The sequence below is a fragment of the Caretta caretta genome, chromosome 4 (genome assembly GCF_965140235.1).
Source record: "Caretta caretta isolate rCarCar2 chromosome 4, rCarCar1.hap1, whole genome shotgun sequence".
Lineage (NCBI taxonomy): Eukaryota > Metazoa > Chordata > Testudines > Cheloniidae > Caretta > Caretta caretta.
Window position 1 is genome coordinate 38,505,806 of NC_134209.1, and position 27,789 is coordinate 38,533,594.

A 27,789-nucleotide genomic window follows, 5' to 3' on the forward strand; every position below is an offset into this window, starting at 1 on the left:
ATATTTAAACCTATTCTTTCCAAATTTCTATGATTACATAAAACTGGCACCTCATGGAGATCACACTGCTGTCAATTTGAATTACTATAGAAAATCCAAATTATCTAAACTGTTAAACATGGCAAGCAGGTAGATATCTAGGAATCCAAATGCACAAAGAAGAGTAAGTTTAAATAAATTACTCCTCCTCCGAAGGTGCTGTTAGCACTTCATCTGAAAATTCATGGAGTGGCACTACGGATAACATTCTCTCTCAGCCCTTCCATATAGTCCAGTTAAGTATATGCGGAGAAGTGAAGTACGAGATAAATCAGGGGCTTTAACAGCAATTTTGGAGGAACTGCCACTTAAAGCATATGAAGCATGCTAGCAATCCTATTTTCAAACAATCAATCACTAAAGATTTTAAGAGTCTTTAAAACAAACAGATACCTTTTTGGACTGACATTTTTCACGTCTGGATGAGGAATTAGCCATTTCACAAAATTTAGTGAGAAGTGACATTTCAGAGATGTAAATGGCTCAGAATTTTGTGAGAGAGTCATTTTGTGAAAAATGTAAGTTTCACTCAACTGCATTTGTAACAGTTCACAATTTTTAACAAACTGGAAATGCGTGTGTGAGATCCTTACTTTGTATTATACACTTGCTAACAGTTAAGTTCCTGTTGTTTAGGGAACAGCTTAATATTTGTGTTGCACTTGAAAAATGTAAAATACAAGGGACCAGATTCTGCCACACTTACTTACATGGATTAGTACTTCAATCTGCAAGTAGTCCCACAAATTTTATAACTTTCATCTGACTACCAGGGGGAGCATCTGGTTTTGTAAATGTAAGTATTAATTAAGTACAATGCACATACTACATTTCATCTGAAAATAGTTTAGTAATGCTAAGAGTAATTCTCAAAATATATGAACTTGGGTCAGTAAAGTCACACAAACATTCTAGAGGGCAATTTAAAGCCAAATCCTGCAGCTGTTATTTAGTCAAATTCCCATTCAGACACTTGGAGATTTGCTTGAATAAGGACTAAAGTACGGATCTTTAACTGGGTGGTACTTTGTACTTGGATTACATCCAATTAGAGAAAAAAGAAAGAAGAAAAGAGCACTCAGTAAATGGAATTAAAATCTGTAACCTGGATGTTACAGTCAAACACACTAGCTTTCACTCAAGGTGTTAAAAGTAAAATATCAGTTGTGGTTGATTAAGACTTACAGGCCAGATTTTAAAGATATTTAGGCCTCTAGGTGCTATTGATTGGGAGTTAGGCATTTTCAAAAGTGCCTATCTGTACCTTTAGGTGCCTAAATACCTTTAAAAATCTGGTCCTAACCCATTATAGGTCACCAGGCTTCTGTATAGAATCACAACAGACCCAATTCTGCCACCCTCATTTTTTTAGTAGTATGTTACTCCATGAACAGCCCCCCCGAATCAGATGCTAACAAAGTTAATGTATTACATTAGAATCCCTGTATATGTGGAATACCAACTTTTTGGAACAAACAACATATAGCTGATATGGGCTTTCCATATCCTTACTGATGAATATATTTGAATAGGAGAGATACACATGTCCATGATAAATCTGTTTTGGTTTGGGGAGACATTAAGATTCCACCAGGCCTACTTTTGAGAGGAAAAAAGAAAGAAATATTTCTGTATTTCACAGACTTAAATCTGGTGGCCCTTTTGGCTTTAAATATTATGACTAACCATGGACAGAAATTCATTCCAGGTTTTGCATCCAACAAACAATTCTACTGTCTTTACATTTCTAACAACAATACAATGGCAAACTCATTAGACTGCAGGGAATTTAATATGCTGTAATATATATTAGACTTTCATTGTCTTTTCATATTATTATTCTTCTATAAAAATATCTAGAAAACCCAATGAGGTCTAATTACCTACATAGCTCTCTTGTAATTATAACTCTACCAGAATATGTTTAGTAGTCTCAATGATGTAAACTCACCAGCTGGACAAAGCTGCCACGTGGAAGAACAAATCATATACTTTTCAATATAAAGCTCTTTATATAATTTAAATGCTCTAAAAGTGATTGACTTTGCTTTGGACTGTAAGCAAAATGTGTCATAGCTGATAATAAAATTTTCCTTTCTAAACTCCTCAATAAAAATGTGTTCCAAGACACACTAGCATGAGAATGGGAGAAAGAGAAATTCAAAGGGTAGTATATGGTAATGAATACTGATTTACACAAATGTGATTGCATATGTAATATTATAAAAACATGGTTATTGGACTTTAATGACATAACATGCTTATTGACACCTTCTCTTTTGCTATTAAAGCATGAAACAAAAGGGATGCATTCTAGGTGGTTGTTTTTTAAACAAGGGTCAATGAAATAAATCTTAAAATATATTAAAATGTTTATTTTGGGTACCTTGATTTTATTAAAAGACAACTAAATAAGATAAAAAAGGAGGACTGATTTAAATATTTACTCTTGCTAAGTCTTAGTTTAGTTCTAGAATCTTTTCTCTCTCCATGCTGGATACACAATTTGATCCATGCAGATAGGACTGTCAAAAATAATAATACTTTGCACTTGTATAAAACCTGTCAACAGAGGATCTTGAATTGTAACAGAGGATCTTGAATTGTAAAGGTCATTTTAAAAATTTCAGTGTCACTTGGTCTCAATTAGTAAAATTACTGAATTTTGTTAACACGTTATTTGGATTAAGGAGAGTCATATTAAGATTACATACATTCTTTTAACAGTTTTGTTTCAGTTTTCAGTACACATATTTATATTCCATGGCCTAACTTGAATTAGGAGTTTGTACTGGACACTGGACAGTGCAATTTTCACTTTTGCTCTCTTTTATGAGCTTCTCACAATGAGAACTGAACCTGCTTTTTATTCTTAGCTTAGAATCAATTTTGGGAAGTTCAGGTGAAGAACCCTCAAATCCTTCTGCACCCAATGAATACGCAAAGGAACTAGTGTGAAAAAATTGTGAGTTAAATTAGAGGCCCGCCTAAGCTTCCAACACAAATCGCACCACCACATTCAAAAAGGAACCTGACACCAACATCTTCGCTGACGGATGTCATAATAACCAAGGGATGACTGCTTTGTGCCTTCTGGTCATGCGGTCATCATTTGCAACAGCAATTACTCATATTGGAGCCCAGTGGCACAACAATCTGCTCCCACCTGAAATTCTGGTGAAATATAGCTAAAGATAGCAATATTTGGGGTCTATAAAGTACAGCATGCAACAGTACATACAGGATTGTGGAGCGAGTTCCTGGAGCATCAGTGCATCAACTGTCAAGTAATCAATAGCGATGCTTGGCAAACTTTTTCAACCAAAATATTTTGGTGGAAAAAACAGATACAGCAACACCAAAATGTTTCGTGAATTCAGACTAATTTTGCCAAATTGTTTTAGACAGAAAAAAAAAAACCTTAAAATGTGAAAAACAGCAAAAGGTTTCATTTTGACATCTTTCTAACTAAACATTCCTATTTTTGATTCAACACAACTTCAACTTGAACTTTCCTTTTATTTTTAAAACGGTTAAACACATAACAATATGCTAGCGATCCAAAGAAAATGCTTCATTCAACCCACAACAAAATGTTCTTCATATTTCAATTTGCCAAAAATTTCATTTTTGGTTTGACCAGAACACTTTTTATTTATTTATGTGGAATTGCCAGCTTACTGAAAAATCTGTTATTTACCCACCTCTAGTCAATAGCTTAAATATCCAGTCTGTAGCCTGTATTTATTGCATTGTAATTTAGTCTGTAATGTGTTCTTCACTATTATTTGAATAAATAAGACCTTTTAACCTAAAAAAGAGAAGTGATTTTCAGCACATCTTTGCTTCTTAGCCCTGGTCTACACTGGGGGGTGGGGATCGATCTAAGTTACGCAACTTCAGCTATGTGAATAACGTAGCTGAAGTCGACATACTTAGATCGACTTACCATGGTGTCTCCACCGCAGCGAGTCAACTGCTGCCGCTACCCCGTAGACTCTGCCTGCACCTCTCGCGGTGCTGGAGTACAGGAATCGACAGGAGAGCGCTCGGGGGGGTCAATTTATTGCGACTAGGCTAGACGCAATAAATTGATCCTCGCCGGATCTATCGCTGCCAGCTGATCCGGTAGGTGGAGAAGACATACCCTTACTGTCTTAAATGTCAGTATACAAACATACATATTTACCACTGCATGAACTGCATAAAACAACCAGTCATTCCAAGAATAAATGCTTAAAAAGGGCACTTTTATGGCATCATAATTTATCATAAAAGTGACCTTTTCATTATGGCAATTATGAACAGTAACAAATAAAAATAAGGGAGACTAACTTTACAGAATAAACTTCAAATATTTTTTAATAAAGCTAAATAAACCCTTCACCTTAACTGCTGGAAAAACAAACCAAATAGAGTGAGCGCTACTAAAAAGTGAACATTAGGCCTCCATAGCAATTCCACTTTCCACAGTATTTCTCACTCTTAGTTCTCACTAACCCTTCGTGCCATAGCTGGATGAAGAACACAAATACTTAGAAAAGTAACCATGAGGTGATGGGAAGGATAGGGTCAAAGAAGGGTATTGTAATCAGTTTGGTTCCAATCCTGCAATGTGATATGCTCATGGGGAACCAAACTGAAATCACTCAGCCCACGGGCCTCTACACGGATATTGGAGTCCACCCATGTGCATCACATTGCAGGAGCAGGTCATTATTGAGGGTTCTGGTAAGAACAGAGTACTCTGCAGTAAGCTGGGGCAGGAAGCAGCTGGCTAACAGCACAGTTGGGTGAAATATTCATGCAAAATTTTTGTTGTTGTTAATTATGCAGGGGTAAAGTTCAGGGTACTTTTTCCCATAACATTGCCATAGTTTTACCAGGGTTACTCAAAATAACGTAGTCATAAAGTACACATTTTTGAGGAAGAGGCAGCAATGCTCTAGAGGACACATGACCAAGAAATCAGCACACAACTGGGAGCCTGGAACGCCCAGAGTTCTCCTCCCACCTTTGACAATGACTGGCTTAAAAAAATATTTTGCAGTCATACAGCAATTAATAAACATTATTTATTTAGGCTTTACAGCATTCCCATTAAATATTATATGTAAATATAATTATCACCTGTGGTCTAGTGCCAGGGTTCTCAAAGCTTTTCATACTATGGGCTATGAAAGAGATTGACTCAAGGGATCTCCCCTTCCATTGTGATTTTATGGAACTCTTCAGCTTCCATTTACAACGACAAAACAGCCCATGGCAACTACAGCATTTGTTCAGAGAAAAAAAGTAATATAATGGGAAGCACTAATTTTTTTATTGTCTTTTGATTGTCTTTTGCATTTTAGCAGCTGGAAACAAAGACAAGAACCAGCACAATATGGCTAGCCATCTATCCACATAAAGCTAGTTATTCAGGGACCACAGTTTCCAAACCTTTGGTTTGCTGGATTAAGCAAACTCTAGCAGTAATACCACTAGTATTTTAATCCTGGTTCTGGCAGTGACTTGCTACATGACCTTAGACAAGTCAATTAACCTAGCTGAGCTTCACATTTCTTTCATCTCTAGCATAAGGATATTTACCATTTACCTACTTCACAGGGTTGGTTGTGAGGTGAAGGTCCCTACGTTCAAAGTATTAAGGCCACTGTGATGTGAATGGGTGAACAGGATTCAGATGTGTTCAACGCCATAATTTCAAAAATTCATCATGGCCCTCCTGGTCAATATTTAATCTGATAAGGGCTTTTTGAGTTCTCTCAGGCTCACAGCAATGCATGATCAGTCTCCCATGATTTTGCGTACAGGAGACAGAGTGAAAAATCACACTGGTGAAAACTAACTCATCATCTCCTTTCAGGTCTCCCCAAGGGAAACACTGATACCAGTTTCCAATTTAGTACAGAGGAGCTGATGGATCTGTCAGGAATCTTCATCTACCTTGATGATGAGCAACTTCGGAGCTGAACATTCCTCGGATCTACTGCCCAAACAGAACTGGTACGTTACCTGCTTCAGATACAACACTTGTGCCTTTCACTCCCTTCACAGAAACAATCCTCATGTTTTGTATTTAAAAAGGTCTAAAAAGAGTACATTTATAAAGGAGCTTAAATTGCTGAAATCCAATAGGATTTGGTGAGTGGACTGCCCTATAAATGCTGATTGGCTGCCACTCAAACCAGAGGTGAGGGAATATATTTTGTTTATGAATTAGACATTAACCCCTGAAAATTGGGGTTTATAATGGAAAATCTGACAGTTGAATATGGTCATGATCAGTGCAGTTTATAATTTCTTGCTATTTTATTTTCTTTATAGTATTTCTTTCATCCTAGTATTAAATATTGCATTAAAAAGGATGTATTGACAACAGTAAAAAGTAAAATAAAAAATACAATATAAAAAAACAAAATAAACATGGTGGGTCCCTCCTTCCATTTCAATGGCATTCACAGGAGTTAAAATGCTATAACTAATTCATTTAAAATATTAGCCTTTCATTAGCTGCATATGGCTCCTCATTAGTATCCACAGGGTCAAAAACTTACAGAGTGGTGGAGCTGCTACATTGTTAAACTGCTCACAGTGCTTTCCCTCTTGAGAGAGAAGCTTGTCTCCTTGCATAGTATACATTGCTAAGGCCCAGTCCTGCACTCCTTGTGAACTCAAAACTCCCACCAAATTCAATGTCCCTCAGTACAAAAGGGAAGGTTCATGCTGTGAACTGTTTTAGGACTCATTTTCTCTGCGTCTATGAGAAGTCAGTACACAGTTCCTTCTGGGGAAATACCTTTTTCTCTTTGAAGAAATAAGTGATTAGACCTACTAGATAAGGGATCACATCACAGAAGCCACTATCTGAATTAACACTCCTGTTTGCTGTCTCAGGTCTATACAGAAGCTGTGACATGCAATCTCCAGCTCAAGAAGATATCTCTGCATTGGTTCTCATTGAGTTAAAGCACGAAAAATAGAAGTGTCGTTTTGGTGGCATGAACAGCGGGAGGGGTACGTACCTATGGGTTTGGACAGGATCACACTTGGGCATCTAATCCCTCCCTGCAAGTATCGTCATAGCTATGATCAGAGCTAGTGCAAGTATATCTACTTGAGCTGGAAATTAGATGTTCCAACTGCAGTATAGACCTATCCTTTAAACCATTCTATAACTTCTAGAGTCATCTTCTCCAGCTCACGGTTAAGGCACACTTGGGGGGCAAGATGTGGAAAAAATCTACAATGTGCTATATGGGACTTCAGTCGCCAGTACCAAATTGGCAACCATTTTTGTGTGTGTGTGCATACACATGTACACACACAAACACCCCTTAAATGTTTAGATTTCTATTGGTTTCAGGGCTACTCATATCCTGTCTTCATGTTAACAGGGTCTTCAGTTGTAAATCAAGGAGTATAAAAGTTTAGTCCCCAACAAAGAAAGCGTAAAGGTATGTTTCCCTCCACAAATCCTATTTCAGATTCTATATTTTTTTCTTTGTCAAGAGGAATCTTGTTTCCTAGAACATGCTGTACCACTCAGTGAGATCCCATTTGTATTCTTAAATTCAATGGAAATTTCCATAGACTTCTAAAAATCAATTTATACCAACTTCAAGAGGAATAAATTTATGCATATTCAGTGTCTACTTAGCGAAGATTTTTTTTTGTTTAGCATGCTATTATGAGCTTTACTCTCTACGGCTATTAAGGTATAATTGACTTTTTTTGTTTGACTGAAAGAGAAAATTAATTTCCCTTGAGTGTAACCTTTGTTACTGATTGCACCAATGAAAGATAAGGCTCTGTAACCTTCTCTCTTAAAAATGGTCTCATTGGCAATTCAAGAGGCCTAATTTTTCAGTACTGTAACCTTTCTTTCATTCTGTAGGATTAACTGACTGTGCAAGTTTTCCCAAGTTAAGCAATGATCTCTAAAAGGAATACTGTTAGAATCACTCTCTCTAATGCTCACAAAAGGTGAACTAGAGAGATTTTGTTATCCACAGAAGTTCAATTTCATGTTAACAGGTAACTTTGCAATAACTCTGACCATTTTTCTTCTCTTTCTGAACATACTCCATGATATTAAATACAAGTATGTTGGAAAGCAGTTTATGTTGCAAAGTCAAGCACTCAAAAGTTAGGAAAATGCCAGACTTGAGGTTGCCATAATTTGTCCCCATGAGCATATGTATTATGATACAGTCTTTAATTACAGAATCACATATTATTTTCCACAGATTTTCTGTCATTCAATGTACAGGATGTAAGGCGTACACCACAGTTAGAAATTCAATATTTCTTTTAATCCTTATCGATCAATATATGGCTCTAGACTTTTTTTTACCGAAAAACGTCGAAACCCTGTCGCAAATATAGAATTATTATTTCCTCTTGGGGTTTTCTATGGTGCTCATCGCCATAATATCTGAGTGCTTCACAGACAAATTCATTTATCATCACAACACACCTGTGAGGTGAAGAGGTATTAATTATTATTACTTTACATATGGGGAACTGAAATACAGCATGATCAAAGCCAACAGTCGAAAATGCCCACTAATTTTGGGATTCCTACTTGCCTGCTATTTGCAATATCTCCAAAGGCCAGAGATGGGACACTACATGGGGAGAGCTCTGAGTTACTACACAGAATTCTTTCCCGGGTGTCGCACTAGTGGGTCTACCCACATGCTCAGGGTGTAACAGACCACCATATTTGGGGTTTGGAAGGAATTTCCTCCCAGGTTAGATAGGCAGAGAGCCAGTGTTGCTTTTTTGTTGTTGTCTTTCTCTGTAGCATGGGCCACCAGTCACTTACTGGTTTCAATTAGAGTAAATGGTAACTTGAAGTATCTGTAATTTGAAGTCTTTAAATCAATGTTTGAAAACTTCAGAAACTCAGCCAGAGGTTATGGGACTATTACAGGAGTGGTGGGTGAGTTTCTATGACCTATGGTGTGCTGGAGGTCAGACTAAGGACAGAAGGGACCATCATAATCATCTAAAGTCTTTAAGATACCTAGTGACTAGTTTTTCAGAGTACTTGGTATTTTTATAGCACTATGTATTGTGATACAGAATGGCCAGAGGGCAGCAGGAGAGTGTTAGAAGGGAGCCTTATTCCCTGTAGAGGGAAGAAAGTTTCCTATAAATTAAAGCACCTGAAGCCAGTCACATGATATAACCCCCCTGCTTCAATCAGACAAGAGGAGGAGTTGAAACAGAGTGGATTGGTGTTGGAGCAGAGAGCAGTCTGGAGGAGTTGAAGCAGAGTGGATTGGTGTTGGAACAGAGCGCAGTTTGGAGGGAAGCAGAGGACAGTTTGGAGAAGTGCTGCAGTAGGCTAAGACGACCAAGACCACAGATAAAGGGACACCCGGTTTGTGCAGAGGGAGGGCAGGAAGCCCCCACAGCTGAAGGGCAGGAGAGGGAAGTAGCCCAAGGGAAGGAACTGCTAGTTCTAGTGGTTTGCTGCTATCCCTAGGGCCCCTGGGCTGGGACCCGGAGTAGAAAGCGGGCCCGGGTCCCTCCCTCTCCACTCCCCTCCTCTAGGACACGAGTGGGGCAGTTAATACGCCAGTTCAGGGGCAAGAAACGGTGCCCTGAAACCCCTCCCCTCCAAGAAGAGAAAGCGCGAGACCCATCATAGTAGTGCTTGCAATTTGCCACAGTATACTCAACTCACAGTTCCCACTGATGTCACTTGCAGTTGTGAGTGTTCAACACTTCTGGAAATCAAGCCACAGATGTTTCACCTTGGGTTCTCAGAAAATGAAGAACGTACAGTCAGTGGCCACTTGTGAAAATTTTTGTTTAAGCGACTTCCCCATTGCCCAGCATTACCTACTATACTCTATGGCAGACAGGGAGAGAATCCAATTTTCCAAAGTGACATTCAACCATCTAATCCACAAGACCATTCCTTCTCTTCCTGCAGTTCCCTGCCTCATTTACTACACACCTTACACTTTCTGCAACAAAAGAGGCAGGGCTCGCTCAGACAACAGCTTCATTCACTACACAACCTTAATTCAGTCTCTGATCATCACCCGTCTTCTAATGAATCATCACCCGTCTTCCTACGAAAAAGACAGTCTTTAATTATATGATCACACACTAACATAACGCATGTGCAACCTTCATTTTTAGCATTTCCTAACTTCTCAGTGCTTCACTTTGCAACCTTAATATTCTTTTAAACTAGGTTATTTTTTTAAAATATAATTTCTGACATTTTTAAAACTACAATGTGAAGAAACAAATTCTAACACCCTATGTGGGTCACCAATAGACCTGAAAACTTTAGATCCACAGCACAGAAAAAAAGATCGGTTTTGAAAAACACTGCTGGTAAAAAAAATTCTGTGCTTGGTAAACATTTTCTGTGAAAATTTTTCACTTTCCCACCAAGAAAACCGAACTTTTCTTAAAATTTTCTGCGAACATGGTTTTTTGGGTTGAAAAATGGCTTTTCATCCAAAATAATTTGCTGAAAAAAAATTTAGAATGCCTCTACAAATTTCAATTTTAAAAAAGTTTTTACTCAGGTACAACTCCTCATCCAACAACAATGTATTCCCTATCCCCTCCCCTGGAAAGAATGTAGCACCCGGTCCTATAAATCTCTTAACATTTCTACTCTTTCCTCCATCCAGGAATAAAATGAAGGACAATGTGGATGAGGGGAACAAGAAGGCAGGAAATAATTTTAATAAAATAAAGTCTATGGGAAGGCAGTACCCCTTCCTTTGCTACTGCAGTCTGGTACATATTACTCCATTTCAGAAATGCTTTTTCTCTTTACCCTGCCTTGCAGAGTCCAATCTGAAATTCAATCAGCCAAACATAAAACCCATTTGGTCAAGAGAAAAGCCAGCAAGCATGGTCAAGCATTCTGACTGCATCTCATATGTCATGCAGAATCAGAGAAGAGTTCTGTTTCCCTGGTGGGTCAGAACAGGCTAGTGACATGTTAGAAAGGATTTACTCTTCTTGGAATACATGACTATGATTTTCCTTTCTTTAAAACCTGTGTTAGGTTAAATCCTTTTATACAATTTATCTTAGTAGAAGTTAGATTTTGGATTACTATGGTCATCACCTTTATTTGTGCAGCTGTGAGAGGGAAGCATGGTTTACGTTAACAAAGAAGGAAACAATCTTCTCATTAACTGCACTTCGTTTCACCAGTGTTTGGGAAAGCCTAACGAATTCTGCAATAAATGCATGTTTCACATGTCTGCCATCTGGCTTTCCTAACTTGCCTATTGGAAGGATCAGCCATCCTAAAAGAAGAAATACAATATAGTAGCAGACAGAGAGAAGACCAGAATCTATGCATGATAAATGCTTTGATTTAAAATATTGTGATATTTAAGCTGTTTAGATAATATTCATTATCATTTAATATCGTTTAAATATAAACTATTGTAAAAGGATATTGGACTTACAAAAGTTTCTGTTCATTCAAACATATGTACTATGGGGATGGGCATCTTCTGGCCAGGGACCATCTTCTGTTCTATTTTTTGCCTAGCACAATGGGTCCTCAGTCCTGGTTCAAGCCTTTAGATACCACCAAAATACATAACAGTAGCAGCTCCTATGTCAGACTCTTTCAGACTCTCCCACCCAGCATATGGGGTTTAATCATACATTCTTATGCCCTTGTAATATCCAGAGACTGTCATGGCTTACGGGAACCGCTGGCAACCAGGCATAATTTAGAGCAGATTTCAACCAGGCCCAAATTGAAGGCCCCAGCTGGCTCTAAAACCAGGGGAGTGAAAAGGTGGAGTAAAGCTATCTTCCCTCCTGCATCCTTGTCATGTGCCAGGCATAACTTAACCAGCCAAGAGAATCTGGCTCCCAGATACTGAAAGGTATTAATTATATCAGGATTGTGATATATTAGCACTTACAAGTTACAGGGGGCACAGAGGAGGAGATGACAATCAACCAAGGTATCCTTTTAAAATGGATTTATCTGGGAGTTACACAAGCTGTTGTCATAGTAGAATAACCACAGAAGTTATTAATGACCTCCTTAGCTCGGCCATCTGGCAGGTATTTACCCAGTTATGTTTACCTTGAAAGACAACTCAGGTAGCTTAGTGTCATGGTAACAACTTCAGCTAGACAGTTTACATTAAAATACTCAAACTGATTTGCTCAAATCTCTCTGGAATATTTCAGAATTCTCTGACTGATTTTTAAACTTAAAGTTCCTTGCAGCATATGAATGAGAAACCAATTTTTAAAAGAGCAGCTATACTCACATTAATAGAGAGAACTATACACACATTAATGGCCTCTATGCATTACTGGAGTACAAATATTAAACAGTAATAATTACCAAACAATTAGGAGGTAGAGGTCAATGAACGCTGGGGCAGGGGGAGAAGAGAAGGAAATCCCTGAGCATTTGTTCAAATTCTAAATGACTTCTGTTGGCCCAGGCCTAGACCCCCTTTGTGCACTCTTCCACAATCATTAAGTAAACGAGTCTTACATGGCAAGACTCACATAAAATGAATTTTAAACTTGCACGCATATATACTTGCAATAGGAAACACTTGATATATTTTACATGGGATGGGACACTGCTTATTAAACACCATAGTGCAACAGAGCTCCCAGTACTCTGTGCCAGACCGCTGGCACAAAGGCAATTAAACAAGCTGGGCAAGGATTCAGTGGCAATTTTCACAGCTAAGACCACGCACACTCTCAGTGGCTTTGTATGAATGTGATGAGAGAAAAAAAAATCCTTTAAATTCTATTCCCATCCAGTAAACGATACTGGAATGCAATGCCAGTGTAGACCAGAATGAGAAATGTTAGAATTGTTCTAAAAATTCCCTAATCCTACTTATCTGCTGCATCTCTTGGTACCACTTCCTTCGAGATGCAAAAGTCAAGTGGCATCTTCAAGACAATTTAACTACATGAGTCACTCTCAAGAAACAGGAACAACAACATATTTTCCTAGAGAATCACAGTATTATAGAACTGGAAGGACCTCGAGAGGTCATCTAATCCAGTACCTGTACTCATGGCAGGACTAAGTATTATCTAGACCATCCCTGACAGGTATTTGTCCAACCTGCTCTTAAAAAACCCCAATGACGGAGATTCCACAACCTCCCTAGGCCATTTATTCCAGTGCTTAACCACCCTGACAGGAAGTTTTTCCAAATGTCCACCCTAAACCACCCTCACGGCAATTTAAGTCCAGTGCTTCTTGTCCTATCCTCAGAGGTTAAGGAGAACGATTTTTCTCCCTTCTCCTGTATGAACATTTTATGTACTTGAAAGCTGTTATCTCCCCTCTCAGTCTTCTCTTCTCCAGACTAAACAAACCCATTTTTTTCAATCTTCCCTCACAGGTCACGTTTTCTAGACCTTTAATCGTTTTTGTTGGTCTTCTCTGGACTTTCTCCAATTTGTCCACATCTTTCCTGAAATATGGCAATCAAAACTGGACACAATACAGTAACTCCTCACTTAACGTTGTAGTTATGTTCCTGAAAAATGCGACTAAGTGAAACGATGTTAAGTGAATGCAATTTCCCCATAAGAATGAATGTAAATAGGGGGGTTAGGGTCTAGGGAAATTTTTTTTTGCCATACAGTACAGTACTATAGTTGGGAGGTGCCCCTGCCTTACCCCACACAGGCACAGCCCACTGGCACTGGAGACAATGAGGCAGGCAAGGAGGCTGAAGGTGCTGTAGGCTAGGAGAAGCATATTGTACAGCAGCACCAGCAGCTTCCCCTACTCTGCAAGCACCGGGGCGGGGGGCTCAACCCTCTCCCCATCCATCCACCTCTTCCCCCAAGCCCCCACCCTTAACCCGCCTCTTCTTCCCCCCACTCCCCCTTTACTCTGCAAGCGGCATCCTCACTCCTCCGCCCTCCCTCCCCTGCCTCCTGCCCACGGCAATCAGCTGGCTTGCGGCATTCAGGAGGGAGGGGGGAGGAGCGAGGACATGGCGCACAGGCTCCCCCTCCCTCCCCTTCCTCTTGAATGCTGCAAGACAGCTGATTGCCGCGGGCAGGAGGCAGGGGAGGGAGGGGGGAGGCTGCATGCCATGTCAAGGGGCAGGAGGCAGGGAGGAGCAAGGATGCAGTGCGCAGCCTCCTCCCTCCCTCCCCTGCCTCCTTTCCATGGCTATCAGCTGGTTTGCGGCATTCGGGAGGCAGGAAGGAAGGGGGAGCCTGCCCGGGGAAGGGAGGGGGAGCTCTGTCCTTGCTCCTCCCTCCTGAATGCCGCAACCTAGCTGATTGCCGTGGGCAGGGGGCGGGGGGATGAGAGGGAGGGCGCTGATTTGCAGAGTCTGCCAGTGGGCGGGAGGCGCTGGAGGGGGGCCGTAGGGGCACTGATAGGGGGGCTGCCAGCTGTGGACAAAGCAGGCAGCCAAACGACTTATAGTGAAGCACTGCACAACTTTAAAGGGAGCATGTTCTGTAATTGAGCAGGGACGTAAGATTGAAACAACGTTAAGCAAGAGGACGTTAAGTGGGGAGTTACTGTACTCCAGTTGAGACCTTATCAGTGCAGAAGTAGAGCAGAAGAATTACTTCTTGTGTCTTGCTTACAACACTCCTGCTAATACATCCTAGAATGATGTTTGCTTCTTTTGCAACAGTGTTACACTATTCACTCATATTTAGATTGTGGTCTACTATGACTCCCAATACTCTGCAGTACCCCTTCCTAGGCAATCATTTCCCATTTTGTATGTGTACAACTGATTGTACCTTCCTAAATGGAGTACTTTGACTTTGTCCTTATTGAATTTCATCCTGTTTACATGAGATCATTTCTCCGGTTTGTCCAGATCATTTTGAACTTTAATCCTATCCTCCAGAGCACATGCAATCCCTCCCAGCTTGGTATCGTCTTCAAACTTTATAAGTGTACTCTCTATGCCATTATCTAAAACACCAATGAAGTTATTGAACAGAACTGGACCCACAATTGATCCCTGTGGGACCCTACTCGATATGCCCTTCCAGGTTGACTGTGCACCACTGATAACTATTTCTGGGAATGGTTTTCCAACCAGTTATGCACCCACCATATAGTACCTCCATCTAGGTTGTATTTTCCTAGTTTGTTTATGAGAAGGTTATGCGAGAGAATTCCAAAAACTTTACTAAAGTCAAGATATATCACATCTACCACTTCCCCCCATCCACAAGGCTTCTTACCCTCTCAAAGAAAGCTAGTAGGTTCGTTTGATATGATTTGTTCTTGACAAATCCATGCTGAGTGTTACTTATCACCTTATTATCTTCTAGGTGTTTGCAAATTGGTTGCTTAATTATTTGCTCCATTATCTTTCCAGGTACTGAAGTTAAGAACAATCAAGACCAATCAGTTTATTTTCCTTTTTTATAGATTGGCACTATATTCACTCTTCTTCAGTCCTCTGGAATCTCCCACATCTTCCCATGACTTTTTGAGGATAATTGCTAACGGCACAGAGATCGCCTCAGTCAGCTCCTTGAGTATTCTAGGATGCATTTCATCAGGCCCTGATGACTAGAAGACATCTAACTTCTCTAACAACGCTTCCTCAGCTCTCGTCCCCTAATGCCCCTACTCTACTTGCGCTACATTGATGACATCTTCATCATCTGGACCCATGGAAAAGAAGCTCTTGAGGAATTCCACCATGATTTCAACAATTTCCATCCCACCATCAACCTCAGCCTAGACCAGTCCACAAAAAAGATCCACTTCCACTAATAAGCGATGGTCACATAAACACCACCCTATACCGGAAACCTACTGACCGCTATTCCTACCTATACGGCTCCAGCTTTCATCCAGAACACACCACACGATCCATTGTCTACAGCAAAGCTCTAAGATACAACCGCATTTGCTCCAACCCCTCAGACAGAGACAAACACCTAAAAGATCTCTATCAAGCATTCTTACAACTACAATACCCACCTGCTGAAGTGAAGAAACAGATTGACAGAGCCAGAAAAGTACCCAGAAGTCACCTACTACAGGACAGGCCCAACAAAGAAAATAACAGAACGCCACTAGCCATCACGTTCAACCCCCAACTGAAACCTCTCCAACGCATCATCAAGGATCTACAACCTATCCTGAAGGAGGACCCATCACTCTCACAGATCTTGGGAGACAGGCCAGTCCTTGCCTACAGACAGCCCCCCCAACCAGAAGCAAATACTCACCAGCAACCACACACCACACAACAGAACCAGGAACCTATCCTTCCAACAAAGCCCGTTGCCAACTGTGTTGACATATCTATTCAAGGGACACCATCATAGGGCCTAATCACATCAGCCACGCTATCAGAGGCCCATTCACCTGCACATTGTGATATATGCCATCATGTGCCAGCAATGCCCCTCTGCCATGTACATTGGTCAAACTGGACAGTCTCTACGTAAAAGAATAAATGGACACAAATCAGACATCAAGAATTATAACATTCAAAAACCAGTTGGAGAACACTTCAATCTCTCTGGTCACTCGATTACAGACCTAAAAGTGGCAATACTTCAACAAAAAAACTTTAAAAACAGACTCCAACGAGAGACTGCTGAATTGGAATTAATTTGCAAACTGGATACAATTAACTTAGGCTTGAATGGAGACTGGGAGTGGATGTGTCACTACACAAAATAAAACTATTTCCCCATATATATTCCCCCCCCCCCGCCACTGTTCCTCAGACATTCTTGTCAACTGCTGGAAATGGCCCACCTTGATTATCACTACAAAAGGTCCCCCCCGACCCGCTCTCCTGCTGGTAATAGCTCACTTTAAGTGATCACTCTGGTTACAGTGTGTATGGTAACACCCATTGTTTCATATTCTCTATGTATATAAATCTCCCCACTGTATTTTCCACTGAATGCATCCGATGAAGTGAGCTGTAGCTCACGAAAGCTTATGCTCAAATAAATTTGTTAGTCTCTAAGATGCCACAAGTCCTCCTTTTCTTTTGGCAAATACAGACTAACATGGCTGCTACTCTGAAACCTAACTTATCTAAGTAATTTTTAACTTGTTCTTTCCCTACTTTAGCCTTTGATCCTACCTCATTTTCACTGGCATTCACTATGCTCGACGTTCAATAGCTACTAACCTTTTGGGTGAAAATTGAAACAAAAAAAGTCATTTAGCACTTCTGCCATTTCCACATTTTCTGTTATTATTCCGGGAATGATAACAGAAGCAAGTCTTCTCCTCTTCTAATGTATTTATAGAATGTTTTCTTGTTACCCTTTATGTCTCTAGTAATTTAATTTCGTTTTGTGCCTTGGCCTTTCTAATTTTGTCCCTACATACTTGAGTTATTTTTTTATATTCATCCTTTGTAATTTCTCTTATTTTCCACTTTTCGTAAGGCTCTTTTTTGAGTTTCAGACCATTGAAAATCTCCTGGGTAAGCCAGGGTGGTCTCTTTCCATATTTCCAATCTTTCCTACGCAGAAGCATGTGAATAGATAAGCTCTCCCAGAGTTGCACTTGAGAGTGGTATTGTAATTATGCATGAGATAGGAAATGTGATGGACCATCAACAGAACTGACTATACATACACGGTAAAAAAACAAAACAAAACAAAAACAAAAAAACCAACCAACCAAAGTAATATTTTGCTAAATAAACAGGAAATTGTTCTTCTCCCATAGGGACAATTGAGGTATATGTTTCCAAACAGCATCAATTCATCAATATTAATGTTGGATTGCATTATGTAAATTTTGTCACTGACTGAGAGGTACAAAAAAGATATACAAACATAGAATACCAGGCTTTCATATAAACTGGGAACTCTAATATTGACGCTAAGGCCAGATTCTGTCATTTTTACTTCGTACTATTCAGAGTGAGGTACTATCAGTGTGAGTAAGGGTGGTGAAATCTGGCCATGACTTATTAATTTTTAAAAATAATACTTGAATAAATTTTAGTCTGCATAGGTAACACCTCATTAAATCAGTACTTTGATTTCTCTTGAGCTGACATTAGCTAACTTGACAAGGACTGAAGAAGACATATATGCTGAAAGTTTAGAAGGCACAGAAGAAAATAAATCACATTAGTAGCTGTTTTTTGGAGAAGGAAGAAGAGATCGTTAAAAGATGCAAAATGCAACATATTTAATATTCAAGGGCTTTCTGTATTTGTGGCTACAATGTCACAGTAGCTACTTTCCATTCATGTATCCACAGTTTCTAAAAACCATACATTAACCAACATACGAAAATCTGTTGGATGCAAAATATTTATTAAACGTCCCCTTTAAAGAGGGAGCTGCAGGTGCTCAGCAACTCTGAAAAAAGTCATCTCAATTTTGCCTATTTCCACATAAGTGGATTTAAGTCCTGAGTTACAGATACCGTCGTTTGACAATGTTGGCTGGAGTGATTTTAAGATCTTTTACACTTGAGATTTTCTAAAGGAAAACGTTGAGCAGTTTTAAATTCAGCGGGCCATAACAATTTGTCCACTTAATAAATGTGGAAAGAAAGATTATTAGGCTACTGTAAATTTATCTCTTTCAACTTTTTCATGCGCATTGAAATCATTTCCTAAGATGACTAAAGGCTTGATAAGTGCGCAACGTTTGGCTGAATATAGTAGATTTACTGGGCTACAAAGCTACATTAATTGCTAAGGTCCCCTATCTCATGTTATTTCACTGTGGGAAATAATCTTAAATCACAGAAAGGTCAATTGAAATTGCCATTATAACAAATATGTCTAAATAAATGTGAATTTCTTACAATATTATTTCCTATCATCAATGAACATTTCTTAATAACCTAGAAGAAATTATTGGGCTCACACATGTCTTTGAATTCTTCTTGACCTTTATTGTTCAATTTCCATCCCTGGCCTTTGCAGTCAAAGTGGAACTTTTGTATAAACTAGATTTACAATGAGGAATCCAGAAAACTAGTCCTGTTAAAAACTGATACTGAGCACTAGAACACAGTCACATTCTTCAAACACCCAAAGAGGTTTAGAAAGGGACCTAGAAGGATATGCCTACACTGTGGCTCAGAGCGAGCTTCCCAACTCAGGCAGACAAACTCATACTAGCTCGGCTAAAAATAGCAGTGTGACCGTTGTGGTGTGGGCAGCAATTTGGTCTCAAGCCCACCTGACCCTGGGCTTTGAGCTCTAGCGGCTAGCTCAAATCTTTGCTGAAGCTGCAACATTCACACTATATTTTTAGCATGCTAACTTGAGTCGAGACAACATGAGTCTGTCTACCCGGGCTGGGAGGCTCGCTCCCAGCTGCAGCATAGACATAACTGAAGAGTACAGACTCTTCTGAAATATGAACCTGTGAGTCTTGAGGTAGTGACTACAGAATCTAAAACTATGTTTTTCTAACTGTGAAGTTGGTGTTTTGGAGAGATTCTCACTTCTTCTTGGAGAGCTGCAACAAAACTCAGGTAAAATTTGACACAGCCCATAACTTTCATAAGGAATTTACTGCCAGAGGTTATCACCAGGCTTAGTAAATATCAAAAAAGAATTAAATGCTTGTGACAAAGTTACAGGAATGGCAACTACCATTACACTAACTTGGATACAGATGACACCTGCTTGTGTTGAGAAGAAGTTTCCTTTCCACTGTATAGTACTGCACAATTAGGCACCGTATTAGTAATTTTCACCACCGCTTAGAACATTTAGCATTGTTGGTGCCAGGATATAAGAGTAGCCAGAGCCTAGGTGTGTTCTTCTACAGCAACTTGTATGTTCCTAACAAGGCTGGGGGATGGAAACGTTCAGCATGAAGTAGGCTGAGTCCTAAGAAGAAATTCATAACCAACAAAGAAAATTAAAGAATTGCTCTTATAACATGTTGAAAGTTATCTTCCCAACTGGTACTATTTTTCTTTCTTCAAACAATAGGAGTAAGACCTTACTGAAATTTTAAAAAATATATATCAATATTGTGACAAAGTTCCTCCTCTACTTTGGAGAGTCTTCGCTTATTGGCGGATTTGCTCGCCTTGGAGCTTCACAGCAGCCCTCAGTTTGGCTGTTTTCGTGAACCCACAGTCCAGGTCAACTTCTCCTGTGTCTGACCAGGAGTTGGGAGGTTTGGGGGGAACCCGGGCCCACCCTCTACTCCGGGTTCCAGCCCAGGGCCCTGTGGAATGCAGCGGTCTAGAGTGCCTCCTGGAACAGCTTTGCGACAGCTACAAATCCCTGGGCTACTTCCCCATGGCCTCCTCCCAACATCTTCTTTATCCCCCCATAGGACCTTCCTCCTGGTGTCTGATAATGCTTGTACTCCTCAGTCCTCCAACAGTATGTGTTCTGACTCTCAGCTCGTAGCGCCTCTTGCTCCCAGCTCCTTACACGCGCATCACAAACTGAAGTGAGCTCCTTTTTCAAACCCAGGTGCCCTGATTAGCCTGCCTTAATTGATTCTAGCAGCTTTTTTATTAGAACACCTGCAGCCAATCAGCCTGTCTGTCTTAATTGTCTCCAGAAGATTCCCGATTGTTCTGGAATCTTACTTGTTACCTTACCCAAGGAAAAGGGACCCACTTAACCTGGGGATAATATATCTGCCTTCTATTACTCTCCTGTAGCCATCTAGCCCAACCTTGTCACAATATCTACATCTTATCCTAGGGGAGAAATTTTACATCAAATCTGAGAAACTTTGATCCGAAAGAAAAAGTGAAAACTGTAGGCTGTTAGTCTGCGTGACATCTCCCTTAATCACATGGAGTAACATTTCACAATTGTTTAAAAAGGTCAGTGTGACCCAGGGACCTCTTGGTGCCAATTTGCAGAGAGCACAGGGGTGCATAAGAGGATCGGTGTGTGAGAGTCTGGTATTTACATACTAATTCACCACAAAGTGTCATGTAAGGTCTCTAATGAAAGCCTGTGTCACACTGGTCATCATAATCATTATGAAATGTATATATTGATAATACATGAGTTATGTATATACACTGAAAATCATGTTCTTAAGGTCTATGAGTTAAGGCAGATGATAAGATGATCCATAAGATGATCTACCTACTCCTGTCAGGCAGGAGGGAAGAAATGCCTATCCCTCTTTGTCTGGTCATGTGCGTACTGTCTGCTTCGCAATGGAAGCCTGTCTAGAGTCTGAGCTGAATGTTAATCAAGAGATTGTAAAAAACAAGAAAGAAGCACACAGGAAAAATCAACTAGAGGAGAGGGGGGAGGGTTGTTATCCTGTTTATAAGTCATGAGAAGGGATTTTTGGATTATAACTGTAGAGACAGAGACAAACTCTGCATCTTTCACCTAGGAAGTAAGCGGACAGTGGGGTTGCTTCATGAATGGAAGATCTCAGCCAAACCTGGTTGTAATATCCTGGAAGGATTTTAGGTGAGCTTTTATTCTTATAGCATAATGTCCTCTTAGTTAAGTTTAGGCTCTAGTATGCACATTATGGTTTTATTTTATGTGTAACCCTTTGTTTCCAATAGCTGTGCTTGCTATAATTTGAATCTCTGTTCTTTGTTAAATAAACTTATAGTTGCTTTCTCTATAAAGAAATCTAATTGCTGTGGGCTAAGGTGTAACCAGTAAGATGTGGTATACACTTCCTTTGGGAACAGCAGGTCTGGTAATTCTGTGAGTATCCAATAGATCAGGGGCAGTACACTGCAGAGGGAAGCTCAGAGAGCTCAAGAGTTGGAGTATGCCTGCTGGTACCTGTGAAGAGAGAGTAGAGCTTGATTAGGCCTGGAGGGGTGTGGTTTTGTTGTGGTGGAGTCCGAGAGATGACCCTGACAGGCACAGACAAGGTTTCCTCATGCTAAGGGCAGGAGCTGGCGAGGTGCCTCACAACCCTGGGTATCCCCAGGAACCATCACAGGTCACATGGGAATTATTATTATTCCTTTTGTATTGCAGTAGTGCCAAGGAGTCCAAGTCACGGACTAAGACCCTGTTGTGTTAAGCACAAATCAAACACAGAACAAAAAGCCCCCAAAAGACCCAGCCCCATCTGCATTTGGGCTGATCCTCTCTAAAAGCAAGACATCCATGTGAATTTAGTAGTTGTGGGTAGTGTCAGAATTTATAGAGACGTGAAGACTGCAGCATCAGTTAACCACAGAACCAGAACAGCAAGGGCAGCAGCAGTTCAACCTTTCTGATACTGGTCCACCCTTGCTCTAGGGTTACACACTGGGCGGGATTGGAATTTAGTTTCCATGGTGCAGTCCATCTTTCACCTCTTTGCTAAAAGTGCCCCAAAGGATCCTGGCTGTGGCTTTTAGATATGGACTGAGGCTACCAATTCACTGCACAGCTGTCAGATGGGAATTATGTTTGAAAAAGGGTTTTCAAAGGAACCTATGGAAACTGAGTGCCAAACTCCCATTGAGCTTCTTCAGAAAGCCCAAGCTTGGACACTGCTAACCCTGGGATGAAGTGGAACTGATCAGCCAGGATATGGAACCTTTCATTTCAATTAACAGTCATCTGAGTAAGGAAATCCCACCCACCTCCTGGTAAAATTTTAATGAAATACACCATTCACACTATCACTTTCTCCTTCTGCCAAGTTTTGTCACTCTGATATATTCCTGTTCTAAGCTGCTCCTAGAGAATTAATGCTACTGGAGCACAACATGAGAGTTCCACAAAAAGGGAGTTCTCAGAATCGAAGCCCAGTGGTCAAGGCATTGGTGACATGACAGAAAACGAAGACCCAAATACCATGGATTACCCAGGGGCTTAAAGTACAGGGTCTTGAAAGTTTCAACAGGACAATCTCCGAAGCATTTCTTTAGACTATTTTCGGTAGAAAAATGCTTCCAAGAATACTCCATGCCATAGGGTCTGATGCTGAGAACAAATATATAGTTAGCAAAGCACCTGCTCTGACAGAAGATGTGGTACTTTTGTGGCCCATTACACACCATGGAAAGGGAAATGGAGACAGAACCCCTAACAAGGCACCCTTCTCTTCATAAGGGGAGAGAAAAAGAGTCCACTGGCCACCTCAAACAGGCTAGGAGTGGGGAAAAAGACACCCGCCCCCCCTTGTGTAAGGACAGGAAAGAAGAACTCTCCGAGAAGGGAATAGGAGGATTAGAGCTGGGAAAACACTGAAAATATTTTTCTTCAAATATTCACTCTGATTTTCAAATGTACTGGCTTTTGGCTGCATTTGTACCCCTTTTGCAGTCACCTTCCAGGAATAGTTGCACACTTAAGTTTCACTGGCATGAACATTCCTGGAAAGCCAATTTCAAAGCTGTATGCACAGAAATCAAAATTTAAATTCAAAACCATGGACAAGTGCACCAGAAGTGCTGGTGCACTCATTTGGCCAAGGAAGAAAAATAATATTCTGTACTGTATCTGACCAACCACAACTAACCAACACTCATATCATGAGTTTCTCACAGAGAACTGTTCACAATCAAATTGACAGTTTTAAAAGTTTGCAAAATATTTGAGAAAAATCATAATTGCTTATAGATATAGAGCAGAAAGATTCATTGATTAAATTATTTGCTCAGCTCAGAAGCTGACCAAACCAGCAAAGTATTTAGTCCTAAACTCAAATTATCACAACTATGTCAGATTCCTAGTATAAAGTCTTAAGTTTAGGAGCCACATGTGTTTCGTATAAACTCTTCACTATCATTTCAGCACAGTGGATGGTGAGATCTTTCAATAACCAACATTCCTCATTCAAACCTACCTTAAAACTTCTTGAATTAAAAAGTCAACATTATTTCCAGAAATTGTAGAGCAATTCAACAATGGCAAACAAAGAACTGAAAATAAAACAAAGCCCATGAAACAATATAGGCCCCACTCCCATACACACACTATTATGATGAGAAGAATGATGCAGATTGCAAGCAAGCACATAACATCCATGATTCCAAGTAGTTCATCTAGTTGGTAGAGAATCATTAATTAATAAAGTGACCCTACCTGTAGAAGTATGAACACCCCCTAACTGTGTTGTGAGTAAAATGTTCCTGAGTCTTCTCATTTCCAAAGTCCTCTAGGGGATCTGACCACAGGATATCACACATAGGTCCATATGCAGGTGGTTCCTTGAATCGATCTAACTAAGAAAAATAAGACAGAAATACTAACTTTTTACACTTTATTATTTAGGAAGTTAAAAAATATACATAGATTGAATACTAATTTGTTAATACTAGGCATCCAGAAAACATCCATATAAAACACATTAGTGATAAGCCAGTATTTCAGGGACTGCCAAATTGAGGCTCACAGCATACTACAATTTGGGTCCCAGCTGCTTTCATCTTTAATATTGTGGATACTTGGATGACAATGGAGCTCGCGCACCTACACCATAAGTGAGTCATATCTCTGCATTTAAAAGAGAAGGAGGGCAGATGCATTTTGATTTATTCTGTGCAACAGCAAGTGTGACTCTTTCGTTCCTGCCCTGCCCTGGACAAATATTGGGTGACCTGCTGTATTTTAGGACTACTCATCCATCATGAAACTTGACTAATGAAGCTAGGAACTTGTTAAGGCAAAATGATAATAGTCATACTGGAACAAATTTCTTTCAATTAAAATATATCTAATATCAAATTTTAAAGTACTGAGGCAATGTCTCTGCACTGTCGCATCTTGCTGCAATACTCTCATAGCTTTCATTAACTTCTACTTTAACCTTATTTAACTGCAGCAAAGAATCCCTCTTTCTTTCAGACAACCTGTTAAAAATTAGAAAAATTATACAGTCATACTGCAAACAAGACAAAGCATAAAAAACTAGGAGAAACATTAAAAATTGATATTTTTCAGCACAAAAACTATATATAAGAACTCTGTAAAAGATATGTTTATAAATCAGTCTGACAAGTCTACCAAATTCTCCACTCTTTCTTGGAAGCAAAAGGCAATATAAGTAATTTTTCATTTTTTCTCACACTCAATTAAAAAGTTTTTAATAAGAGAAGGCCTCTGCATTTCTACCGTCACATGCTCATCATGAAATATTCATCTCAAACCCACACTTCTAACTTGTTTCAGATCTCTAAATAATTCATGCCTTTGTACCTGTAATACATCAAAATAAAATAACACACATTCATAATTATGAAAAAACCTGCTGATTGCCAAGGATGAATAGACTTGTTAATGAAAAAAATTCTGAAAATGTTAATGACCCTAACCTGGAATTTAAGCATTAAACAATTTTAACCGACCATTTTGCTATGCTGTGAAAACAACGAATTTTTAGGCAGAGAGTATTTTTGCTTAATCAAAACTTTAGCTTGCAAATACAGCTTTACATTCATTAATTAAAATGCAGATAATGTTTTAATCAAATTGGTGTAAATGAAAAAGCTACTACCAGTGTATACATTTCTCACCATGATACAAAGTAATCCTGGCTATTATAACAATTTATTTAGTAGCTTCAAAGAATGAAGAAAATTGTGTATTTTTATTTGCCAATCCCCTTCAACAACAGGTGTTACACATGCGAAAATCCCTAAGTTTTAAATGTAAAATGAAAAATATTCATTTTAAATGGTTTCAATTTACACATCTGTAATATAAAATACTGCGAGGTTTCAGAGTAACAGTGTTAGTCTGTATTCGCAAAAAGAAAAGGAGTACTTGTGGCACCTTAGAGACTAACCCATTTATTTGAGCATAAGCTTTCGTGACCTACAGCTCACTTCATCGGATGCATACTGTGGAAAGTACAGAAGATCTTTTTATAGACACAAACCATGAAAAAATGGGTGTTTACCACTACAAAAGGTTTTCTCTCCCCCCACCCCACTCTCCTGCTGGTAATAGCTTATCTAAAGTGATCACTCTCCTTACAATGGCCCACCTTGATTATCATACACATTGTAAGGAGAGCGATCACCCCAGACAAGCTACCACCAGCAGGAGAGTGGGGTGGGGGGAGAGAAAACCTTTTGTAGTGGTAAACACCCATTTTTTCATGGTTTGTGTGTATAAAAAGATCCTCCGCACCCTCCACAGCATGCATCCGATGAAGCGAGCTGTAGCATGAGCATGAATTCAGCCTGTCCTAGACAAAGGAATGTTGTTTCACAGCCTTGACTGTGCCTCCAATGTAAATTAAGCAAAGTGTGACCTAATACAATGAAAAGCATATTTACATGCAAGGTAAAACAAAGCCATCAGACAAGCAAGTAGGGGGGAAGCTGATCACTTAATCTCAACAGGGGATGGAGCCTGCACCTATAAGAAGCTTTTCTGCCTTTTGAAACAGGGTCAATACACTTTGGCAAAATATAAACTGAGGCAAAAAGCCAATTTGTCATCCTTCACCTGAGAAGACAAAGAAACCAAGCACTTTGGGCTCTATATTGGATCCTGGCTAAGGACTGGCCAGCCATGTTGCAAGAGTGACCATGGTGAGAAAACATCTTTGGACAAAAGACTCTAGTTTGTCAAGTTGGATTTTAGTCTTAGGCCCCGTCTACACTGGCAAGTTTGTGTGCCGTAAAGCAGCTCTGAGCGCTGTAACTCCCAAGGTGTACACACTGCCAAGCCACTTAAAGCGCAGATGCAGCGCTCTAAAAAAACCACCCCGGCGACAGGCATAGAGCTTTTTGTGCCGGGGCTACAATGCCGCAGTGCCAGTGTAGACGCCATGGTGATTACAGCGCTGTGATTGGCCTCCGAGAAGTGTCCCAGAATGCCTGTTCTCACCTCTCTGGCCTTCGGTTTGAACTCTACTGCCCTGCCTGCAGGTGACCAAGCGTCAGCCCCACCCCGTACATTCTTTTGCAAATTTGAAAGTCCCCTTCCTGTTTGTTCGATGACATGTGTAATGGTCTCAGTGCATTTTTTCAGGTGGCCATGCCTGCTCCACGCACCAGGGGATCCCCCGCTTGGAGCAATGCCGAGCTGCTGGACCTCATCGGCATTTGGGGAGAGGAGGCTGTCCAGTCCCAACTGTGCTCCAGCCATAGGAATTATGATACCTATGGACAGATTTCTAGATGCATGATAGAAAGGGACCATGATCAGGACACATTGCAGTGCAATGTCAAAGTGAAGGAGCTGCGGACCACCTACCACAAGGCGCTGGAGGCAAACCACCACTTCGGTGCTGCGTCCACGGGCTACTGGTTCTATAAAAAGCTGGACGCAAGACTCGGTGGCGACCCCACCTCCACTGTGAAGGACCCTGCAGACACTTCATTGGCTTGCATGCCAGTTGAGAGTGGACTGAGCTAGGAGGAGGAAATCTTGGACGAAGAGGGGGAAGGGGACTCAGAGGCTGTGCAGTCAGGAGCTCTTTTCTAACATGGAAGAGCCTAGCCAGTCACAGCAGTCGGAGCTTGGCGAAGCGAAAATAGGAAAGGAGGCCGCTGGTAAGTGGATCTGATTTTGGGAATTGCTGCAGTGAGTTGTTGGGGGCAGGAGGGTTGCAGAAAGCAAGCTCGTCTCCCACCTCATGCCTAGTCTGAGTGGTGGAACAGGCTGTTGATACACTCCCTCACTTCACGGGAGTCTCTCTCAGAGATTCAGGGCTGCCCAGAGGATTCAGGGGGCCTGGGGCCTTCGGGGGCAGGGGTCCTTCCGCTCTGGGTCTTCGGGGCACTTCGCCGAAGACATGGAGTGGAAGGACTCTTGCCGCTGAATTGCTGCCGAAGACCCGGAGTGGAAGAAGCGGCGGCGGTCTTCGGCGTTGAGTCCTTCACTCCGGGGGTGT

The 27,789-nt window shown here is 40.5% G+C and overlaps 1 protein-coding gene across 3 annotated transcripts in view; it reads right to left on the bottom strand.

Annotated features, from left to right (window-relative positions):
* Nucleotides 1-27,789, bottom strand: part of PPP3CA (protein phosphatase 3 catalytic subunit alpha) — a 324,623-nt gene that overhangs the window by 51,774 nt on the left and 245,060 nt on the right. For all 3 annotated transcript variants that reach the window (XM_048847006.2, XM_048847004.2, XM_048847003.2), the window contains one exon: nucleotides 24,027-24,166. In XM_048847006.2, coding sequence (XP_048702963.1) covers nucleotides 24,027-24,166 — 140 coding nt within the window. The remainder of the gene's footprint in view (nucleotides 1-24,026; nucleotides 24,167-27,789) is intronic.